We start from the raw sequence: 23,061 nt of genomic DNA, 5'->3' as shown, positions 1-23,061 counted from the left end.
CTCTCTCCCTCTCCCTCTCCCTCTCCCATTCTTTCCTTCTCTCAAGATAAGTAAACTTAAAAAAAAAAAAAAAACAAAAAAACCTAGCAAAATTTAAAGTTTTAGGTTACCAAAGATTTTGAAAGCTATTTAAAAGTTTATATATAGGGACACTTAGGTGGCTCAGTTGGTTAAGTGTCCAGCTCTTTATTTCAGCTTGGGGCATAATCTCATGGTTTGTGAATTCAAGTCCCATGTCAGGCTCTGCATTAATAGCACGGAGCCTGCTTTAGATTCTCTCTCCCTCTCTGTCTGCCCCTACTTCACTTGCATTCTCTCCCTCTCCCAAAATAAACTTAAAAAAAAAAAGTTCACCTGGGGAGCCTAGGTGGTTCAGTTGGTTAAGCACCTGACTGTTGATTTTGGCTCAAGTCATGATCTTGCAGGTTTGTGGGTTCGGGCCCCACATTGGGCTCTGTGCAGGAACTTTGCAGCCTGCTTGGGACTCTCTTTCTCTCTTCCCTACTCATGCTGTCTCTGTCTTTCTCAAAATAAATAAATAAAACTTAAAAACAATTTTTTTAAAGTTTACCTATAAGCCTTTTTATTTAATCTACTTGCTCTGAACAATTACCCATGAAAACTTCATGCGAGAGACTACGTTAACCATTATTTTAAGTCATCTTTTTTGCTGATAAACTGCAGTAGAGATAACATGAGCTTATTTGACCTTCAGTAAACCTTGGTAGAATAAGTTTTATATTTAATGCTGATAACTCTAAAAGACATGTCTATTTTAATTAAACCAACAACCTCGAATTAGCTTTAATACTGGCTATGTTGCACCTGTGTCCACTAAAGTCCATCAATTTGTTCCCTGCTGTCTGTTTTTCCTGTGGGGAAATCTGAAGTGGGTAGTTGGAGTCCTGGGAAGCCCCTGGACTCCTTCGTGCTGCTTTGGGAGGTGCTTCAGGTTGAACCTCATAAGGAGGTGGCCCAACAGCTTGGGGTGCTTTCTGCTCATTGATGGTGAAGGTGGGAACAGGAGCTGGGGCACTGAGGATAATATAGGAGCCAGTGGTGCGAGCCTGGCTGGTGGAGGAGCCTGGCTCCTGCCTCTTCCTCCTGCAAAACAGACTTTTTCTCTGGTTGCTTTTTAGCTCTCTGCATCATTTATTCAAAATATGACCTAATGGACTTTCTTTGGGAGCAGAAGCATCCCCCATCTCCATAGGCAAAAGTTGAGAACACAGAAGATACAAAATTGTAACCAAATGAAGCTCAGAGTATCTGTGGTAGCATTTTCTTTCCCAAAAGTTGGAGCTTCACTGGCTGAACCAAATAGCTTCTATTTTTTTCCTTTCTTATTTTATTTTATTTTATTTTATTTTATTTTATTTTATTTTATTTTATTTTATTTTATTTTATTTTATTTTAGAGAGAGAGCACACAGGAGCAGGGGAGAGGGACAGAGGGAGGGGGAGAGAGAGAGAGAGACGGAGAGTATCTTAAGCAGGTTCCATGCCAGCACAGAGCTGGATGGGGTGCTCAATGCCACGACCCTAGCATCATGACCTGAGCATAAATCAAGAGTTGGCCACTTAACCTACTGAGCCACCCAGGTGCCCCTGAACCAAACAGCTTCTAGACAAGCTAAGAGAGCCAGATCAAAATCTCCTGTTTGGTGGCAACCAAATGGGAGGAAGAAATCAAAGAGAGCCGTTCAGAGCCGTCTTTTCTCTGAGCTTAACATATACACAGGCCAGGCAGCATTACAATAAAATAGTTCTTTTTAGTCATAGGTTCGTAGCTAAAAGTAGACGACTCAGCCAATATTCTCCTGAGGGGGCTGGGAGCAGGAATAGAAATAATACTTCCCATTCTCGCACAAATTTCAAGAGATCTCCCAAACACATATCCTGGCTTCCCTACTTGCCCCACATCCCTTCCACTCTTCTAATGGTGTCTCTAATTAGAGATTTCTTGTTACAAGTCATATGAATGAGCCACACAAACTCAGAATGGTTCCTAGGAGGTCCAACAACAGGGAAGTAGGGAAGGATAGGACCCGACGTGCACTGTCGAAGAACTTACCAGGAACCAAATCTTTCAGGATGCACTTACTCCTCAGTTCATTTCTCTGCTTCAATAAATGTAGTTAAGGCAGTCAGTGCCTGTCTGGGGTGAGCAGAAAGGACTGTCCCCAAAACAAAACAGATTTTGGCAGTGAGTTCTCCTCACTCTCCCTGCCTGGCATCAGCTAGTCACAGTGGTTGGCTCTGACCTGTCATAGTCAATTATTAGGGGAAATGAATGTGTGAGCCCTGGGCGCTGCAGCCTGCAGCTCCATCCTGGAATCCCAAGAGGGTGGGACAGATTGGAAGCAGCTCCTGTCTGGCTCACCAGAAAATGTGTTACTGGAGCCCAAGGGTGCAAGAACACGTGGCCCAGGGGGCCCAAACAACACAGTTTCGGCTACTCACCGCCAACAAAATCTAAAGGCTGAAAGAAACATGGCGTGAAGCAAGAAAGGAATTTATTCAGTGAGGTCAGCACCGGGAAGACAGGACTAATGTCCAAAGAATCGTCTCCAAGGTGCTGAGAATACTTCTAAGTTTATATAGGGAAAACGTGGAACAAAGATCTGTGGGTACGCAGCTGAGCAGCAAAAGGTCAGGTTGATTATTGTCTTGGGGTCAATCGCACAGGGTGTTGCTGGCGTCTGGGCTGTCCTTCTTGCTCGAGGGGGTAGTTTCTGTTCCCATCGTTGGATGTTTTGCCTGCTGGGTCCCTTGCCTGAGTTAACTGATAAAGCTGGAAGGGGAAAAACAAGTAAGAGGAACAGATTGAAGGCAAAAATGGAGTCAGTCAGGGCTATGACTGGGTCCTCCTTCAATCTCATCAGAAAAGTCTTTTAATTGTGGCGAAGCTATCAAGCTCACAGTGGCAGATGTAAAGTTTTACAAAATGCTTGAAAGCTCAGATTTTACCATTGGCAGTAAATAGTGTCGGTTGTTTTCCTTGAGGAAACAGACTCACTTTGTTCATTTTTGAGAGAATGACTGCCAGAAACCCAAGTCAGACTAACCACAGTCCATCAATTGTTCTTTGACGTAGAAATGGTAGTCCACGAGAAAACAGCTGGGCTAGCTTGCAACTCAATTACACACAAGTGCTTTTCTACTAGGCCGTGATTGTACTTAACTTCTGCAGCAGCAGAGTGCTTCGGTGCACTTCCCATTCAGTCCCAAAGAACATCAAAAAGACCTACTCGGGTCGATTTAACAAAAGTAGTAATTCTTACTGCTTGCTTCATTAAGGACATTCGTGAAGGACACTTGCTGTAACTGCTGATGTGTGGTGGTGAAGAATGCAGGGACTACTAGTTCCATTTGCTGCCACTGTGGCGATTAGGGCTCAGAGGCCTGCAGTTACCCCACAATTGCTTTTGCATCATTAGTGCAAATGGCAGCACAGTGAAAAAGACAAATAAGGGCTTTGTGTTACTCTAAAAATAGTTTTGACCTCTGCGAAGTTCTTGGGGACTCCCAGGAGTCCACTAATCACAGTTTGAGAACCACACATAGAGATGCATTGAGCCTTCCTCCCAGCATTGTCATTTTCATACCAGAGATCAACATGTCACTATTCCATGGCTTCTTAGTAGCACAGTCTGGATTATCTCTGTGAGGTAGACAACCCTGTAATGATTCTAGGTAGAACTGAGGAGCCTACAGGGCAGGCATTCGGTCAGCCTTCATTTCCAGCTCTTACAGTGTGCTGCAGGTCCCCAGGAGATATTGTAGCACACCGTCTCTCCATCTCTGCCCACCTAAGGGTTTTCCTGCTTACCTTTAGGCACTGTTGAAACACAAATGCCTTCCCTAGTCCTCTTAGTACGACCCGTTTTTGTTTGTACTAACTACATAGCGTTTACTATATTGGTAGTTTGCATCCTCAATTTTTTTTTTAATGCCAATCCCTTAATTTACTAAAGGACCAAAATGAGTTACTGTTTACTTTGCAATCTGTATGTTGTCCAGAAAAGGCAGGGCGTTTTGTAAATGTTTTCTCAGTGTAATGAAATCAAAACTGAAACGAACAAAGTAAAACAAGAGTGCGTTGGTTGCACATTTCCTGACTGCGAGCATTGGAATGATCAAAAGTAGCGAACGTGGTTTACTGCTGTGGTTTTTATTCCTTGCTCACTGCAGCCTCTAGGGGCCCAATATTCAACAAATATTCAAATTGGAGCTGGAGTTCTGAGCGGCCGGGTACTGTGTGTTCCGGCGGTGTGTTTGTACATTGTTAAAACCTGGCAAGAGAGCACCAGCCAGGAGCCGGCAGGCGGGGCTCGGCCACGAGCGAGCGGGGCTGCGTCGGCGCTCGGTCTCGGTGCCCCCGCCCGGCGCAGCCTCCGGCTCGGGCCGGCGGAGCGCCGTGCCCATTTAAGGAGGCGGACCGTACCACCAGAACTTTCTTGACAGGGGGTAGTCAGGCGAACTCGGACAACTTTCAGGGAGCCTAAAGACGATTTAGTTTCTCTTCTAACCCTGGCCCGGGTTCTAGTGGCGCTCAGGGGGAGCTGTGCGCTGGTGGGCTTTGGTCGTGGGGCTCCTCGGGTTTCCCTTCTCCGAAATCGCCCCGAGGGTCTTCACTTGCTCTCATTTCGGACGCAACATTCCCCGAGCTGGTCCAAAGTGTAGTTCGCCTGCAGAGGCCCCAGTGCCCGGATGTCCATCAGGATTAGTGCGAGCCAATACGCTCGGAGCCCGAGGCTGCGCTGAGGACGCCCGGGCTCGGGAGCAGGTAGTCCCGTAACACCGGGGAGTTGCGCTGGGGAGCTCGTCCCCGCCCGGCCCCGGCAAATGGTGAGCGCGGCGCTGGTAGAAGGGCCGCGGGTGGAAGGCTCCGATGGACAGAAGACCTTGAGCTCTGCAAAGTGAATTATGGCAGCCCAGTCAAGGTAAGCCAGGCTCCGAGAGAAACTTTTTAAATGTGTTAGTGGCTAGGGGAATTGAAGGTTGAGGGCGGGGGGTGGGGGAGGGACGGTTGGGGTGCTGCGAAGACGAACGGCAGGAAGCAGCTTTGTCATTGCTCTCTCATCATTCCCGATGCTGTGGTTCATTACTTAACGTCAGATAAAAAAAAAACAAAAAAAAACAAAAAAACAGTTGGGAGAGCGTACTGGACAATTTGTGCAGCGCGGAGGAGAGGGGTTGAGTTAAAGTTAAAAGTTAAATTTCTTCCGTCTTCCAAAATAATTATTTTTGGAGAAAATAAGTTGTTTGAACTTGCTTACCTTTGCCCAAATTTTCGTTTAGTTTCTTTGTGCACCTCTCTTTGGTTCGCCTGATTTGGGGGGGGGGGAGGGGGAGCGCTAGTATTTTGATCGGAATTTTAGAAGTCAGTAAATGTAAAAACAGTTCGCCTTAGAGAAGGTGGTTGAGAATTTGGCTGGTGAGCGATCGAAAATGTTGCTGCTAAAATGTAGGATTCCACATAAAACGGCACGGCTTGCGAGAATCTGCTGAGTAGGCAAAGACCGGGAACGTACCGGGGTTGGCGAAGGGGAGAGGATAATGAACTGCAGTTGCTGTCAGAGGAGCGCTATTGTAAGAACCTCAAGCTCTGACTTTGTCTGGTTGGTTCCTTTTTTTTTTTTTTTTTTTTTTTTGCAATGAGTGTTAAAGAGTGATAACAAGGCGTTAGTGGTTAGTATACGATTCAGACTGTTGTGTGTGAATTCATTTTAGTTGTGACAGCAGTTGGTGCTAAGGGAAGCTTAAAGTTATATTTAAGTTCTTTTTCAACTGTTTTACTAGAAAGCAGTTTGGTGTCACATATTTAAAATAATAATAGGGCCCTTCAAGTTGACACTTATTGTAGTATAGTGATTTGGGGATGTCTTAGGCTAAATACGTTTTGGGTCCCAAAACCCAGGTGTACCACTAAAAGAAATAGATGCTCGAATGCTGACGATTGGGTGAGATGAAATTAAAAATTGTTTCCTAAGAGAACTTTCTAGGAAGAGAAACAACTTCTCTAAATTTTTTTTTCAACGTTTTTATTTATTTTTGGGACAGAGAGAGACAGAGCATGAACGGGGGAGGGGCAGAGAGAGGGAGACACAGAATCGGAAACAGGCTCCAGGCTCCGAGCCATCAGCCCAGAGCCTGACGCGGGGCTCGAACTCCCGGACCGCGAGATCGTGACCTGGCTGAAGTCGGACGCTTAACCGACTGCGCCACCCAGGCGCCCCGAGAAACAACTTCTCTAATGTAGACCACCTCTTGTGCGATATCTGCTGTATATATTTTAACATCTCAACTCAGTGGTTTATTCCCTGCTCCATGTTGTTGGCTGTTCTGAGAAAGGGGCTCTTGGATCCAAGTAGTAGGAAAACTTTGATTAGAAACAAAAGTTGCATCTTTGTGTGCTAACCTGTAATGAAAATTAACTGCCAAGGGGGCCTGTGGCATAAACCCTTTGATAAGATACCTTGATCAAAATAATTAAATACTATTCAACAAAACTCCTTCATATAGAGGTACGATTTGAACTCAGGTGCAAGTGATTTCAATGCCTCAGCTCTTAAGCTAAGAATAAAATAAGATAGTAACTAACTGGACACTGCAGTGTGCCAGGCACAGCTGCTGTAATTGAATTATCTCTTTGATTCTTCTCAGTCACTTAAATAGGTAAGGAGTTTTATTTTTCACATTTGGAGTTAAAGAAACTGAGTCCCGGCCTGCCTGTTTCTTGCCCAAGATCACACAGGTGGAGCAGTGCCTGACTCCTGAGCTGCGCTGCAGATTTGCTTACTTCTTCCGGGATGCTTCTTTAATGGTGAGGTGAGGTGTGAAAAGGGATCTGCAAAGCCTCAATATAAGTATACAAAAAAAGCAATTTCTGCTCAAAGTGCTCTGCTACAAAATGGAAAAATCGGAATTATTGGTCTGGTAGTTCAACTTGTGGGTAATTGAAATAGGAGGACTGCCTGTATTCTGCTCTTCTTCCTGGCCTTCAGACGTGCCCTTGAACTAGGAACAAAGCCACAAGGCCATGATGTCTGTTGTTTTCTTAGCCTGCATGATGGGAGTAGATCTCTTAAGTTATAAATATTCATTTTCTTCAGTTACATTTGGAATGTGGTCTACGCTCATTTAGACGTTGTGTTTTGTGGGATAGTAGGTAATTTCTGAGATCCAAAGAGAAGATTGCAGATATTTTTGGATTTCAAGGAAACCTCAAGCTGGGCCACATTGTTCTGAGTAGTGCTAAGAGAAACAGAACCATCACCTCTGATTTACGATCTGGGGCAGTAAAATCTTGTCCATGTGCCACACACAGTATCTGTTTGCTCTTGAAACAATTAGTTTAGATTGTTGGACTCGTTGGTCCTCAGGATTCATAGCTCAGTTTGTTCTAACCACAGTCATTTCATTGTGCACTATTTAAAGTAATTTGACTTTTTTTTCCTTCGAAGAGGTAGATGAGAACTTAGATCAAACTGAATTTTGTGGCAGTGACAGGGACTACACGAGAGGACCATGTCACTTTCCTCTCGTTATTTGGCATTGCTTTCAGGTAATATTTTTCATTTGATACTTACGGTTGGTATATGACTAATTTTTTGTGTGACTGAATAGGCTAGGCAGTGTCTTCCTTTCTATAGTCAGCTCCTTAAGGCAAGACATTGTCTCACATTTTTATTGTCTCCTGCATAAGCTAGAAGTATTTTGAATGAGGAAGAGACTACGTAATTATTTCTTAGCTTGTGGACCTTTATAAATTGAGTTTGTACAGTCCTCTCTCTCATTTTAAAACCTAAAAGGAACGAAAAACAACAACAACCTAAAACTAGGAAATTGATTATTTTGTTTTGCTTTGTTGTTGATTTCTTCCCCCAGAAGTGGAAGACATCTGTTGAATGAAAGGTCAGTTGCCTAAACTTTAAAAATTAGATTTTGGGTCAGTATTTTGAAAACATGTAATATTTGATTTGAGTATTCAAGTTGTGGAGAAATGCAGTCATTTAGAAATACAGTACCAGTTGGGGCTCCTGGGTGGCTCAGTTGGTTAAGCGTCCGACTTCTGCTCAGGTCATGATCTCGCGATCTGTGAGTTCGAGCCCCGCGTCGGGCTCTGTGCCGACAGCTCAGAGCCTGGAGCCTGCTTCGGATTCTGTGTCTCCCTCTCTCTCTGGCCCTCCCCCGTTCATGCTCTGTCTCTCTCTGTCTCAAAAATAAATAAACATTAAAAAAAATTTATAAAAAAATAAAAAGAAATGCAGTACCAGTTCAAGCAGGACATACTGTGCCTCTGCTCTCTCTCTCAGATTCGTGTGTGCTTTCTTTGGAACCTTTAAGCACAACAGATACACTGGCTACTTTCTTATGGGAGTTGTAATAAACTTGCCTTCTTTAACTTGAAATAGTTACAGATCCGTGGCTTTAGTTTCCAAATTCTGATCTAAAGCACCGAATGCTTTATAGAAGTGTATATAACCTGGCGTGCCCTCTTTGGATAATAGCAAGCCTGTGATGGGGTAAAGGTGGGTATGGCATCTCAATAGTTTGTAGATCTATACTTTTCGGTGAGGATTAACTTACTTTATATTTAGAAGTGTGTTGATGGATAAAACAGGAGGGTTTTGTCTGGTTCCCCATCTCTGCTAACCCCCTCATTGAAGCAATCCTTGAATTCTAGAAAGGAATATATACGTACCTTCAACTACTGCCAGGGATTAACCAGTTTTAAAACGCACTTTGTGCTAAGGGAGAAGCCCTGGTCCACCCCCTCACCCTGGGTGGGAGGGGAGTGGGGGAGTTGAAATTCTGTAGGAGAACAGCATCTGGTGGTTGAGCACATCTCAGAAGAAAGCACTTTCAGACAATTTGCAAAAGGAAATTAGGGTTAGTCAGTTCTCCCACGGTGTTTTTGTTTTGAATTTGACTGAGGTTAATGTTAATGAAGTTTAAATAATAATAATAATAATAATAATAATAATAATAAAGCAAAGTCAGATTGTTCCTAAGATTATTATGAAGCCGGTTTTTGGTGGATCTCTTTGGTGAGGGAAATTTTCCATTGCAAAAGCATTGCTCTTAAACTGGTACAGAACCAGTTTTGTTCTGTCTTCTGCGCTCCTCATTTTTGAGCTACCAATTACCTTGGAAGAAAATTCACAAAAGCAAAGAAGCTCTGATTAAATATGAGCAGATATCAAAGAAAAATGCTGTGGTATTTTGGGAAGTGTGGTTCAAGGACGTGATTTCAAGAAGGAAATAATTTATGCAGTATTTTGACCCAGCGAATGTCTTCATTTTTTCCTTTGTGACGCCATGGTAAACAGTGTCCTTGACAAGAGAGAAACACAGACAGGTCTCTTAAGTGATTTCCTACTAGTTCATCCTGAGAGCCAGCCGAGCTTCCTGACTCACCAGACTACAGTTTCTTCCAACATAAAGAAGGAGAATTGAGTCATTTTTTTTTTCCAGTCAGCTGGTTTATGGGGATGTTCTTTGGCGATATTAACGCACGTGATCTCTCAAGAGATTTAGGGGATTCTTACGGGATAGCATGAAAAGGTGTTTGATAGTTGTTTCTATACTCTTTTGAAAATGGAATTTAGTGAAGGCTGCATTGAAGCAATTTAAATGTCACATATTCTCAGGCATGAGAAATGTTCTCTTAGTCACGGATAAGAGGGAAATCTCATTTTGGTGCTGTCGTTCGTTTTGAGCCTTCAAATCTATATATTACCCAGTAGCTGTAAAATGCAGGAAATAAAGCTGAGTATCTTCGTTACTGCTTTGAGGTACAGCACACAACTTGATTGCTTCTAAATATATAAACTTAGTTTTCTATTAGGGAATTTCTCTATTTCATTTGTTTTCCAAGATTGGCATATAAACTTAATTCCAAAAGCTCCTGTCTTTTAAAAGGGAAAGTTCTGTATGTGAGTTGTGGTGGGAACTACAAGCAGTAGCATTTCTGATGATCCTTCCGAACTAGTTGGAAATACAGTCTACATCTTTAGGACAAAGTTTCTTGAGTCACAAGTAAAAATGTAACAAACTTGGATATCATAGTCTCTGTTGCAGTTCAGTTACGTTTTATTGGTATAGGGTGTGTGCATAACTTTTACAGCTTAAATGATTACCTTTTTTACAGAAGTGAAAAAAAATGGGGAGAGAACTAAGGCTGTATTTTTGTTCATTCCTTTTATTATGAGTATACATGTATTCATTTGCTCAAAATAATGCAGTAAGTAGAAGGCACAATAATGTCTTGCTGAAATATAGATGTATCAGGTGGAGTTTAGTATTAGGCCTTAAAGGGAAAAATAAGATTTATAACTTGCCGTGTTAATGCTCTAGAGACCCTAAAGTAAAAATTAACTTCACAACCATCCCAGTGCTGACTTTCTGTGACTTGGCAGTGATCGGTGTTGAGAATCTTTCCCCTGTGCAAACTTTTCCCTTTTCCTAGCTATGCCTAGTGAGTTAAAGCTTAACCCAATGGCCACAAAGCCAGCAGACTTAATATCCTGGAAGTCTTGTTCTCTGATGAATGTCTGTTTTCTTGTTATGGTTTATTGGCTTTGTTTTTAATTTAACCAGATTGAACTATCAGATTCATAAGGCTGTTACTCAAGCAGTAATTTGATGTCAGATTTAGTATGGTAAGAGGAATCCCAGTAGCGACATCTTGTCAAAAAGAACGAAAACTAACTGAAGGGGGAAATCTATAGTGTATTTCGACTGATGCCTAAATTGCCTTTGCTTTGGTGTTAGGTATTTCCAAAGGACACCCACAGTTTGACCACATTGTTAAAAAAAACTTTTTTTTAATGTTTATTTTTGAGAGAGAGAGAAAGACAGAGTGTGAGTGGGGAGGGACAGAGAGAGATGGAGACACAGAATCTGAGCTGTCAGCACAGAGCCTGACATGGGTCTCGAACTCACTAGCCATGAGATCATGACCTGAGCCGAAGTTGGACGCATAACTGACTGAGCCACCCAGGTGCCCCGACCACGTTCTAAAGGTACCAAGAATTGTTGTTTCTCTTTATTGGCTCATATGATGAATACTTGGAGACCTGCAGGCCACATGGTCCTTTGGGTGGCTGTAGAGAGTTAAGGATGCAACTCTTGAGTCACTGGCTTGCCTTTATTTTACCCTACAAGGTCTTGCTTTCTTTTTCATATTGCTTACTGCTGGGTTGGCAATTAAATAAAAGTAAAAGAATATTTTAGGTGCAACGTGGTCATATTAAGTTCAAGGTTCTCTTTCAAACTTGACACTAGAATCACCGGGTTGGGGGGGTGGTTGCTAACATGCTGATTCTACTCCTTTTTTCCCCACCCTCAGAGAGTCTCATTAGACAGGTGTAGGGTGGAGCTTGGGTGGAGCCCTGCCGGCTCTGAGGCCAGAGGCCCACCCTACTACCCTTTGTGAAATGGAGTCTGTGTGAGAGAGATATATAAAGTATATCATGCCAAAAAAAAAATATATATATATATATATATTATACAATGCAATTACATTTTGACTTAATATATACTCACATATCCTCCCCCCCCCCCCCCCGAAATAGACAAGAGGTTGGTAGAAAAAGTAGATCTCCATCTCTATTTATATATATATTACAAACTGTATTTGTTAAAGTATCCAGATGCACCTAAATTTAAAAAAACAAAAGGAAAAAGGAAGGCATCAAGAAGTGATGCCCAATTTGATCATGCAGCACTTTCCCAAGAATTGTTTCTTTTCAAGGACCTAGATATTTAATTTACCCTTTCCTATCCATTCTGGGCTCCTTCCCAAAACTACTAACTCACATTCTGCCACACACACCCCAGTTTATCAGGTGGCAGTTGTTTTTGTTCCCAGAGAAAAGTTACAACTGTGAATTGGTCAATTATATCCAAACTCCATGAAACTAAAAGGTGGTGGTGTTTTGTTTTTGTTTTTTAAACAAAATACTGTGTCCACTGTTGTTGAACAAATAATGTTCAGTAAAAATTTTAAGTGAGACTCCTACTGGGAAGTAAATGTTCAAATTATAGCAGATGTCAGTTCCTGTAACAAAATTCAGGAAACACTTTCTGGTATGTGGGTGTTGTAACTCTTCAGTTCTTGGAACTTTCCTTCAGGAAACTGTCCTGTCAAAAGCAGAGCAGTTGATAAAATATGTAGCACAATTCACAAACGGTGTCGTGCAGTGTAATTAAATTTTGATTTGGTGCATATGTTTTTGTGGTCATGATAGAGCTGAGACCTCACGTGACTTTCATCCTGGATAATGTGCATCTGGATAACTTGTTAAATCGATCCCCTCATTCTCATTGCCTTAAAAATGCAGGTGTATCTGATTTACTCTGGATGTGAATTTTTGGTAAGTGGTAAAATTAACCAGTCCCCATTGCTTTATATAAAAGAATGAAACATGTTTCCTACTTAGTTTTATGTAGAAATTACATATTTTTGTCTCCTGGTCGATAAACTGATATTTTACTGTAGACATTTTTAAGTAAGATGGCTTACCTAGTCAGTTGGTAGCTTTAGCTGTCATGAGTTCATGAAATTCTGCTGTGTGTGTGTGTGTTTAAAGGCAAACAGAACCTCTTGAATTAATATGCTGAATATTAAATACTTCTAAAAGTTTGTTAAAAGGGGATATTTAGTGGTACAAAATTCTGGACGGTAACACATAGTTAACACTCTCTCTCTCTTTCTCTTTAAGTAATGTTGACCTGCAATTGCACTTCTAGAAATTATGTTTTTCTGTTATTTTATGGTCTGTGTATCTCTCTCCCCCCCCCTTCCCTTTTAGAGTTAAACCATACTTGTGCTAACTCTCCATTTTAAAAAGCTGTGTAAATATAAACTTTGTACCACATGGAAGAAATTAGGCAGCTACATTTACTGACATTAGCATAGTAAAAAGATAGAATGGAACCCAGTGTGTTACATTTGTTTCCAAAACCAAGTTCTAGCTGAAAGTGTTGTAAAGAATACAGAGATGAGTATTGTCTGCTTGTCACTTGATTTTAGTAAAATTGAGAGTAAACCAATTAAACACAGTTTTTTAAAGTGGGAACTGTGCCCAGAAGACAAAAAGCCCTAGATTGGAAGTTATAAAAGATTGAATTTGGTAGTTTCTATCTTTTTGTTGATAGTGTGGGGTTTTTATGTTAAAACTCATGATAGGTGCTTTATTTTATTTTTTTTTTAATGTTTATTTGAGAGAGAGAGTACATGAGAGACAAGGTGCGAGCAGGGGAGGGGCAGAGAGAGAGGGAGACACAGAATCCAAAGCAGGTTCTAGGCTCTGAGCTGTCAGCACAGAGCCCGAAGTGGGGCTCGAACTCACAAGCCATGAGATCATGACCTGAGCTGAAGTCCAACCGATGGAGCCACCCAGACACCCCAACAGGTGCCTTATTCTTACAAATAGCTTCATAGTTTTCTTATTTTAACAGTCATGTTTTTCTAAGGATAAAGTGAAAATAATTAGATTTACTTACTGTGGACTTTAGTTTGTAGGCTTTGAAAAAAATCATGACAATTCTCATAAGCCTAGAATAAAACTTGGTTTCTTCCTGACGTTACCCATATTCTGTGGTGATATCCCTCTAAGGTGTTGGTATTATCCATTATATTAAAGAGTGAAGTGGAAACTTTACTCCTACTTCGTTTTTTGGTATCTTGGCAAATGACTTTTTTTTTTTTTGGCAGGGCAGGAGGGGAGCAGATTGCTTTAATCAAGATACAGTCACTATCACCCAGATCTTTCATCTCTTTTGTGACTTCTCATTTTATCATTTTTTCCCTCAACCCAAGTTTCTTTTTTCTTTACAACTTTGTAGTATATTTTACATATCCTAAGAGTTGTCCATTTCAAGTGTGCAACTCAGTGATTTCACTTTATTATGTTTACCTTCTTAAGTGGTACAGCCATCACCATAAATCTTTTTTAGGACATTTTATCTCCCCAATAAGATCCCTCATGTCCATTTACAGGTAATCCATGTTTCTAGCTCCTTGCTAAATCTTTCTGTGTGTAAATTTGCCTTTTTGTCATTACTTCACATACATGGAACCTTGAGGTTTTTTACATCTGGCTCTTTGCACTCGTGTAATTTTTTTGAGATTCATCTGTGGCATAGCATATGTCAGCTTTGTCCTTGTAATTACCAAATAGTATTCTGCTGTCTGAGTATGATAGACTGGTTGTTTCATATGTGTTCACAGGGGAGTGGCTATTACAAATAATGCTCCTGTGAACATTTGCGTGCAAGTCTTTGTGTAGACATACATTTTCCTTTTGCTTGGTTAGATACCAAAGAGTAGATTTGCTGGGTCCTTAGGATAGTTTATGCCTTCCTTTTTTTTTTTTTTTTTTAAATGTTTGTTTATTTTTGAGAGACAGAGAGAAAGAGAGTGCGAGCCGGGGAGGGGCAGAGAGAGAGGGAGACACAGAATCTGAAGCAGGCTTCAGGCTCTGAGTTGTCAGCACAGAGCCTGATGCGGGGCTCGAACCCATGAACTGTGAGATCATGACCTGAGCCAAAGTTGAATGCTTGACTGACTGAGCCACCCAGGCACCCCTATACCTTACTTTTTTGAGAAACCACTGAACTGTTTTCCAAACTGTATGTCCATCCTAACCCATGTTTAAACTGATCTAGTTCAGTTTCTTGCAAGTTATTTTACTATCTTTGTAGTCAACTGGGCTGTGGAACTGGTGGTTCTGAGATCTGATCAATTTTGCATTTGAATGTTAAAAAATAATGTGTTTTAAATACATATGGCTAAAACACAACTGTTTTTTTCATAGAAGATACTATGAAGATTTCTAAAATTGGTCAGACTTTGTGATGAAGAAGCTTACATCAAGAAGTATTTAAAGAAAGTCAAATTAACATTTAAAATATCAATGCATGCTTTTGTCAAAATTGCAAGTGAAACTTCCAACACACAACTTATGAACCCATCAAATCGATATATATGTATACATATATATATGTATATATATTCTATTTTTCAGAACTGCTAAACAGCCCTAGAAATTGTCATTTAGATGTGTTTTTAGTAAAAAAACTTTCAGGCAAATTTTAGCTGTTCTCATTAGCTACAGTCTTGAATTTGCTCAAAGATATGTTATCTGAGTGGAGCTTCTGGAAATTATCTTTAAAACTGGGGTTTTGCTAGAGGAAGGTGGTGACCATATTCCCCCAATTGGTAGTGTGTTCCAAACTTCAGGAAAAGGTGGATCTACTTTATGAACAAGAATACTTCGTGAAGTGCTCTGAAATTATCTGTGGGTGTATGTGTGATGGTAGTGAGAGTGAATCCCCTTTTCAGCACTCCCGTTGCTATTCTGTAAAGGAGCTGTGAGGCCACACTTAGTTGTCTCCTACATGGCTGCCTTTAACAAGTCTGCCCATGTGCTTTCAGCTTTGGGGCCTCAGAACATTGTGGCATGTGACTGGAATTCACTGTTTCTGGGTATTTACCTACTTAAAGATTATATCAGCATTAATAGCTTTATGACTGTGGCCAATTCACATACATGAGCAGTGCTTTTAATATTATCCATATCATGTATTGATGAATGCCTTGTTGCTCACTGAGAGCCAGCCAGTGTGTGTGCAGGTCTCTAAGCTGGTTCATGTGGGGAGCTGTCTCCCCACATGGAGAGGAGCTCATAGTTGGTTGTGGGGGTGGGGGACAGAAAATCAGCAAACAAAACTGACCAATGAAACAGTCGCAAACTGTTACGGCACCATGACAAAAAACAAATGGGAGTGTCGTGACAGAGAATAATGGAATGTGGGGGACTTTGTCAGCCACAAGGACCTCTGATAGAGTTGACTGAAGTAGAGAAAAATCAAGTCATGATATGTTAGAACTGCTATTTCAGAATGTACATGGAAATAAGTGATAGTGGAAAGAATGGCATTTTTTAAACAGGGCAGATAGGATTTTAGGAAACTGTCATGTGGCAGTTTCTTAAAATAAAAATTGTTTTTGTGGATTAATTCGACCAAAACTCAGTCCTGTGTTTTTTGTTTTTGTTTTTGTTTTTTAATACAGATAAAATGAGCTTCATAACATAACATGAGCTTTTAAAATAGAGACTGTTTTCTAAGAGTTTGCCTTAATTGGTGCATAAATATAAACAAGTTAAACATGCAGAAAATAAATTTGAGAGGACATCTTTCTTAGTTTGAAAAGCCATCAAATAAGAGATGTGATAGAATTAGAGAAGTCCCAGCTCAGGGAGTACAGTCATAAGGAGGTGAAGATTTAGACAGTAAAGAGAATATTTAGCCTGGCTATTAAATACAAAGGTTAATTTACAAAGCAACCTTTTATGCTTGTGAAAGACTGCCATAGGAAGTGTGGTGAAAGATGGCTTGCACTTCTGCCAAAAACAGACCTTGAATTAATAAATTATATATGTTAAGGGGTTTAAGGAAAGCCCAGCAACGAACTTCTCATTGAAGATAATTAAACATGAAAACATAGTGGGAGGTGGAGTTCTTTTAGTCTATTGAGAAATAGGAAATAGATAATCTCTATCTTGGATATTTTAGGAAGTAGCAGATGGTTTGAGTACCTTTTTCTCAAGGGATTTTGTGGCTTCTTGAAAAAATGTTATCACAACAAACTGCTAGAGGAACTGAAAGTTCTTATGCTGTGCATGCATCACAGTTATGTTTAATTATATAAAGTTACTATAAGGATCCTGCATTCAGTGTCACCTCATCTCTTTTGTACCTCTATTTACAGTTATTTTCAAATAAATATAGTTAGTCGTGGACCTTTTGTGGCCTAATAGATGATAATTCCATGAATGTGAACATAGAATGTATATTCTCTATTTTCAGGGTCCAGAGTCAAATGTGGGTTTGTACGTTAGACCTGTCTTGCCTTATTTCTATATTCATTTTTTTAAAGTTTATTTTTTGGGAGAGACAGAACATGAGCAGGGGAGCAGCAGAGAGAGAGAGAGAGAGAGAGAGAGAAAGAATGAATCCCAGGCAGGCTCGGGGCTCAAACTCCTGAAACCGGGAGATCATAACCTGAGCCAAAATCAAGAGTCGGACGGACGCTTAACCGACTGGGCCACCCAGACGCCCCTTATTTTTGTATTCTTATTTTATCCATTCTGTGGACTAAGAGATGAATAAGTCACATACAATTAATGAGCTTCTATTTCTCCTAATAATCTTAAGTTTTTGCTTTGTGAATTTTTTAAAATTTTTTAAAAAATATTTATTTAACATTTATTTATTTTTGAGAGGTGGGGAGGGCCAGAGAGAAAGGGAGACCCAGACTCCAAAGCAGGCTTCAGGCTCCAAGCTGTCAGCACAGAGCCCGACACGGGGCTCGAGGGGCTTGAACTCACGAACTGTGGGATCATGACCTGAGCCGAAGTCAGACGCTTAACTGACTGAGCATCAGGACCCCTGCTTTGTGAATGTTGATGCAGTGTTTTTGATGCATAGATACTCATAATTGTTATGTCTTCATCTTAAGTTGTCCTCTTGAAGGTATTAAAGTATTCTTGTAGAAGGTTTCTTTGAGTATTGTTGATACATTTTTTAAAAAGCTGTGTCTTTACATCTTTTATCCATGTGGATTTTATTTTGGCTTAAGGAGTGTGGGTTCTGGAGCCCCCTGTTCTCTCCCCTCAAAAGGAGCTATTCTGTTCTCTCTATTCAAGAGCCATTGTCAGACTCCATCACTATACCTAACTTGTCCTGCTTTTGGTATTTTCACAGATGATTTTCAAGATCAGCTTGAGTATTTTGTTAAAAAAAAAAAAAAACTGTGGCCTTTTAATAGGATAATTTCCTATAAAAACCTCATCCTGTTTTTCAGAAGCATTAAAGTTTTAGACATTTAAGGACAGGATTACTGTCTAAATTTGCAGAGTTTCATGGAATGGAAAAGAGTAGGTTTGAGTGCCAGGGACTCCTGAATCACTGGACAGACACCGCTTGTTTATCTTGGACACATTCGGGAAATCTTGTTTGCCTCAGTTTCTTCAGGAGGAAGTAAAAATGTACGTTTGCTCTCGTCCCAAATGAGCGTGTTGTTAATCTAACTCTCTAAGGGGAATCCTATTTCTGTGAGTGACTACATCGGACTTTAGGCAGGAGGAAGATTTTGTGGTCTTTGTATTGCTGTAGAGGGGATCTTACTTTCCTGTTTTGTTTTTAAACTTACTCTTTAATTTTTTTTTAATTTTTTAAGATAATTTTATTATTATTATTATTGTTATTTCTTTAGATAGAGTGTGTGCGAGTTGGGGAAGAGGAGCAGGAGGGAAAGAGAATCCCAGGCAAGCTCCACCATCAGGGTTCAGTCCCACAGCCCTGGGATCCTGACCTGAGCCTAAATTAAGAATCAGATGCTCAATTGACTGAGCTACCCCGGCAGCCCCCCTCCCCCCGCCCATCCCCACTTGTAAACATTTTATTTTAAGTAATATCTGCACCCAACGTGGGGTTTGAATTCACAAACATGAGATCAAGAGTTGCATGGCCTTCCAACTGAGCCCTCTAGGTGCCCTGAGAAGCTTTCACTTTCTAGCAGACTTTTTTCATTCACGTTTCCTTGACTGTAATAGATATAATTTCTACTTTTTGAAATATTCTGTAGTTCAGTAAAACAAAAGAGTATATTAAACTTAATTGTAATTAAAATGAAAGAGAAACATTTTCGTAATTTTTAACAGCTTGACCAAACATTTTCTTTCTGTTCCTTTTCTACTTTTTCTTTATATGTTAAATGTTACCGTACTTTGAATCATTCTTGGTATATATTTGGTAGGTGATGTGCTCAATGTATAGGAGGAAAGGTGAGGTGGGGGTTACTTGAGGCAGTTGTGTTTTTTTTTGTTTTTTGTTTTTTTTTTTTAGATTTTCATTTTGTCTTAAATTTGAAGAGGAACATAAGACTTTGAGATCTTTTTTATGCCTGGAAATGCAATGCCAAGAATACATTTTTAAAAGTCAAAAAGTTAATATTGCCCAAAGCAAGGTGTTGTTTTTTTATACATTGTGCTAGAAACCAAGGTGGTAACAGATAATAACACACTTCCACAGATAGATGTTATGTGATTCATGATGCTGGGTATGGAAACTACACTGAGTACCATATTTATGAACTTCACTCATTCTTATTTTATCTGTCTATATTTTAGCGCATGAGTGTGCAAGGGGAGGGGCAGAGGGAGGGAGGGGGAGAGAGAGAGAGAGAGAGAGAGAGAGAGAGAGAGAGAGAGAGAGAACCTTAAACAGACTCCATGCTCAATGTGGAGCCCGACACTAGGCTCATGACCTGAGCTGAAACCAAGAGTTTCAACCAACTGAGCCACCCTGACACCTCTCATTCATATTTATGTATAAGACTGTCATAGTTGAAGAACAATGTGTAACTCAGAAACTGCTATAAATTGAAGACCTCTTCTAGTATTTTTTCCTTTGTATTCATACACGCAGGTATATGTACATCATGCTCACACAGAAACACAAACATTGCTTCAGTTGTAGAAGCTGGAATCAGAATGCAGACAAATGATTTTTTTTTTTGCCTGTGCTTTTAAATATTAGCTTAAAATTAGCTGATGAAAAATTTCATTTGTTTTGTTTTTAAAATTGATAAGGAAATAGATTTTTGGCAATTGTCTTTAACTTTGTAAATTTTAATCTAATTGTTTAAATTATCAGGAATAGAAATTTTAGATCTTATATTTTTATTGAATTCCTTTAAAAATTGTGCCCAAACTGTAGGACAGCAAGAGCCACCAAAATTATTCATTCTGTTTTTGAGAGAAACGTTTCTGATTTAGTTCAAAAATCATTTCTTTCACTGTTTTCATAGTTGATTTGCTAGTAAGAGTGGATATTATTTCAGTAGATGTTGGAAATTTAAGAAGAAAGCCTGCACGGTTTCCTATTTACAAACTGCTTTTTCTTCTAGAAATGGGTTTGGAGCACAGAAGATATTTTGCAGAAGCAGGTACGAAAATCATGTGATGAAGGTTAGGCCCAAGGCTGAACCCAGAGTGTTTCTTCACTTATGGTGCCAAAATGTCAAACATGTGGTACAATAATGGAAAACAGCGATTTTGATTAAACAAAGCATACAAACCATGCTTGAATAAGACAGCTTACCTTCTGCCTAAGTTGGTTCTTTTGGTGGGAGAGAGGAGTGCACTAAGGGATCCTTAGGTTTAATAGGAACAAAATATGAGCAAAATGAATTCTTTTCGGAGTATTTGTTGGCAAACTTGAGTACTTTGAAGTACAGACATTATGTATCATTTTAGTATATGATAATAGCAATCATTTGTGCATTGTTATATTCCGAGTCAGAAATTTGCATATCTGGTATCACTGAATCTATAAGGCAGAAATTATCACTCCGAGTGTACAGGTGAAGAACTGAGACTTCTGGAGATTGGATTTGACTCTCAGTGATTGACCAATAAGGGTTACACAGCCTCTGCTAATCTACTCTAGACTTTTATGTAAATGTTGTTTTTGTCCTTCACACACGTATCTATGTGGTCAGTGCTCCTTGGTATACTAATGGGGCAAAGGAAGGATGGAGAAAATGGAACATGATTGTGCGTGCCTGTTACCTGAAGTGTATGAAACAGGAAAAGGGAATGAGATGAGAGTAGGGAAGCATGGTATGTGTAAAATTCCTCGCAGAGTGAAGACATGTACAGAAGAAATGTGAGGTCAGTGTTTCCTAATGCCCAGCACTGGGAAGTGCCTTCCCCCCACAACTTGGTTACCATGTGGGGAATTAAGGAGAGACATACAACTGTTTGAAGTTGTGGTTATTTTTAACTCAGGGAACTCCTGTGATATTTGGAAAGGGAGATTTATGTGGGGTGGAACTTCTCTGGGTAAAAGATGTCAAATCCCTTGTACCCCTCATCCTCTTTCAGGATGCTCCTTCCTTATAAGAAACTCATTTTCGAATGAAAGTCATCCTCTGCCTCTTCCTGTTTAGTGTGAAATGTGTAAACCCCTTTGCCTCTGTGGCAGGACACAGCACTTTACATGCTATCTTTGGATTCTTTTTTTCTTCTGTTCTCTTACCCTGCTTCATACGCTGTCAGCTCTAGGGACCATCGTATTGTTTTCAGTATTGAATTACCTTACTTTCTCCTTGGGGAGATGGGTGGGAGGAGCATAGAAAGAATAGGTGAGAGGAGAGCCAAGTCCCGTGCTGCTTTGCCAAGCACTTGAACTGCAGCCGTGTATACTTATTAGTAGTAGCTCACAGGTAACAAATACTTTAGACAGGCACTGGACTAAGCCCTGTGTATGTATTAGTTAATTTAAATCTTACAACCGTCCTAAACCTTTTGGTACAATTAGAGCTTAGCGTTTGTGACTTACCCTGTTGGCCATAGCTAGTAGTGATCGAGTCTCGAAGGTGCCTTTCACAAATATAGCTATTAGGAAATGTTTCCCATGTCTGTTTTCAGTGTGCTGCAATGTGGTGGCTGTTGTCTCAGTAGAAAACTAACACTGTGACGTGGAGAATATCTCTCGTTATCTACAGCATTGGCTCTCAATATGGGGGAGGCAGGGAAAAGAGGAGAAGGCTATTTTGCCCCCACCCTAAGCACAGGGATATTTGGCAAAGCTTAGAAGTATATTTGATCGTCACAGCTGGGGGGAGAGTGTGCACTGTCACCTAAGATGGAGGCCAAGGACCCTGCTAAGCATTTTACAATGCACAGGACAGCCCTGACACAAATAATTATTTGGTTCAAAATGTCAATGGTGCCATAGTTGAGAAGTGCCCTGCTCTGCTGGTTCCCCCTGGTTCATAGGTTTGGGGGTGTTTGTGCTCCAGACAACATCAGTACATCATAACCAGACTCCTGCTCAGCCAGTGCTCACTCTAAGTGTTAGTTATTTGGACTGTTAGTTTAGACACAACATGTGCAGGATGCTGCTGGGCACCGTGTGGATAACACAGCCCATAGGAAAGGGAAAAATGGAAGTGTGGTGGAGAGGAAAGGGTTTGTTGAAGCAGAGGGGACATGGGGTGGGGAGAGGCTTGGATAGGTATAAGCTGCAAAATTGGAAAGTGTAAAGCCTGAGTGGGACAAAGCACAGCTGGAGGTGCATCTGGGGTCCTTTTCAGATTTCCCCTTTCTTACTCACCTGAGTGCTTTCCCTTTACTCTGTATTGTAAGCCATTAGCTCACTTAAACCTCGAGTTAATTTTAGGGAATTGGCACCATTATTATCTCTACTTTTTTAAGAAGGCCGACATTCCTGTTAAATGACTTGACCCAAAGGACAAAGGGTGAAGGACACGAAGGGCGCTGCTAGAAAGTTGCAGAGCCCGAGTTTTAACCCATTGCTAACTCCAGAGACCATGCTCTTGACCAGCTTACTCTGCTGGTAAGCAGAGTGTTCCATCCTGTTGTGTGTCACTCAGCCTCCTCTCTGCCTTCCCTGAATTCAGCACAGCTGCTGTGGGAGACTGACAGCAGTCTCCATTCGGGGACCTTGAGTGCCCATCCGGTTGGTCTGTACTGGGAGGTGATATAGAGGGGTCAGAGGTGAGGGAACACATTAGCAGAGAACTAAGGGGAGCCTTTTAAAGCAGCAAGGAAAGAATTCCGAGTGGCTTGGGGCCTCAACATATCTGGCAGGGAAGAGGTTGCCTGCAGAAGCGTTTTGAACTAGCTCAAGGGAAAAAATAGGCAGAAAGGGAGATTGGTAGGTATAAGGTAACCGCTGATTGTATTACAAATTTACTTGTGTAAAATGCGTGTCTGAAATCTGGACCTTTTGTATCTTGGATATCAGTTGTAACCTAAACTAGGGAAACCATAGAATCAGGCCCGCCTTAAAGCTCAAAGATTTCTGGCTTGGTAATTTTGTAGGGAAGGACTTGCAGGAAACACACTTTGAAATATGAAGAAGGAAATGTGATTCCAGTGGTTCCTTTATAGGCACTAAATCTGTACATGAAGAAGTAGGACAAGAATTAGAGAAGATTGATTTTCTGAAA

At 40.7% G+C, this 23,061-nt stretch overlaps 1 protein-coding gene across 3 annotated transcripts in view; it reads left to right on the top strand.

Annotated features, from left to right (window-relative positions):
• Positions 1-4,448: 4,448 nt before the first annotated feature.
• The window catches only part of AFF1 (ALF transcription elongation factor 1), a 135,702-nt gene continuing 117,089 nt past the window's right edge, over positions 4,449-23,061 (top strand). For 2 of the 3 annotated variants that reach the window (XM_040478858.1, XM_040478849.1), the window contains exon 1: positions 4,453-4,945. In XM_040478858.1, the coding sequence (XP_040334792.1) occupies positions 4,929-4,945 (17 nt within the window). In that variant the 5' untranslated portion in view covers positions 4,453-4,928. Of the gene's footprint in view, positions 4,946-23,061 lie in introns of all 3 variants that reach the window. The other variant, XM_040478867.1, reaches the window with a different exon arrangement.

Source organism: Herpailurus yagouaroundi, unplaced genomic scaffold, assembly GCF_014898765.1.
Source record: "Herpailurus yagouaroundi ecotype Mexico unplaced genomic scaffold, PumYag 28, whole genome shotgun sequence".
Classification (NCBI taxonomy): domain Eukaryota; kingdom Metazoa; phylum Chordata; class Mammalia; order Carnivora; family Felidae; genus Herpailurus; species Herpailurus yagouaroundi.
Note: the sequence above shows the minus strand (reverse complement) of the source record. Positions and strands in the feature narration are given on the sequence as shown.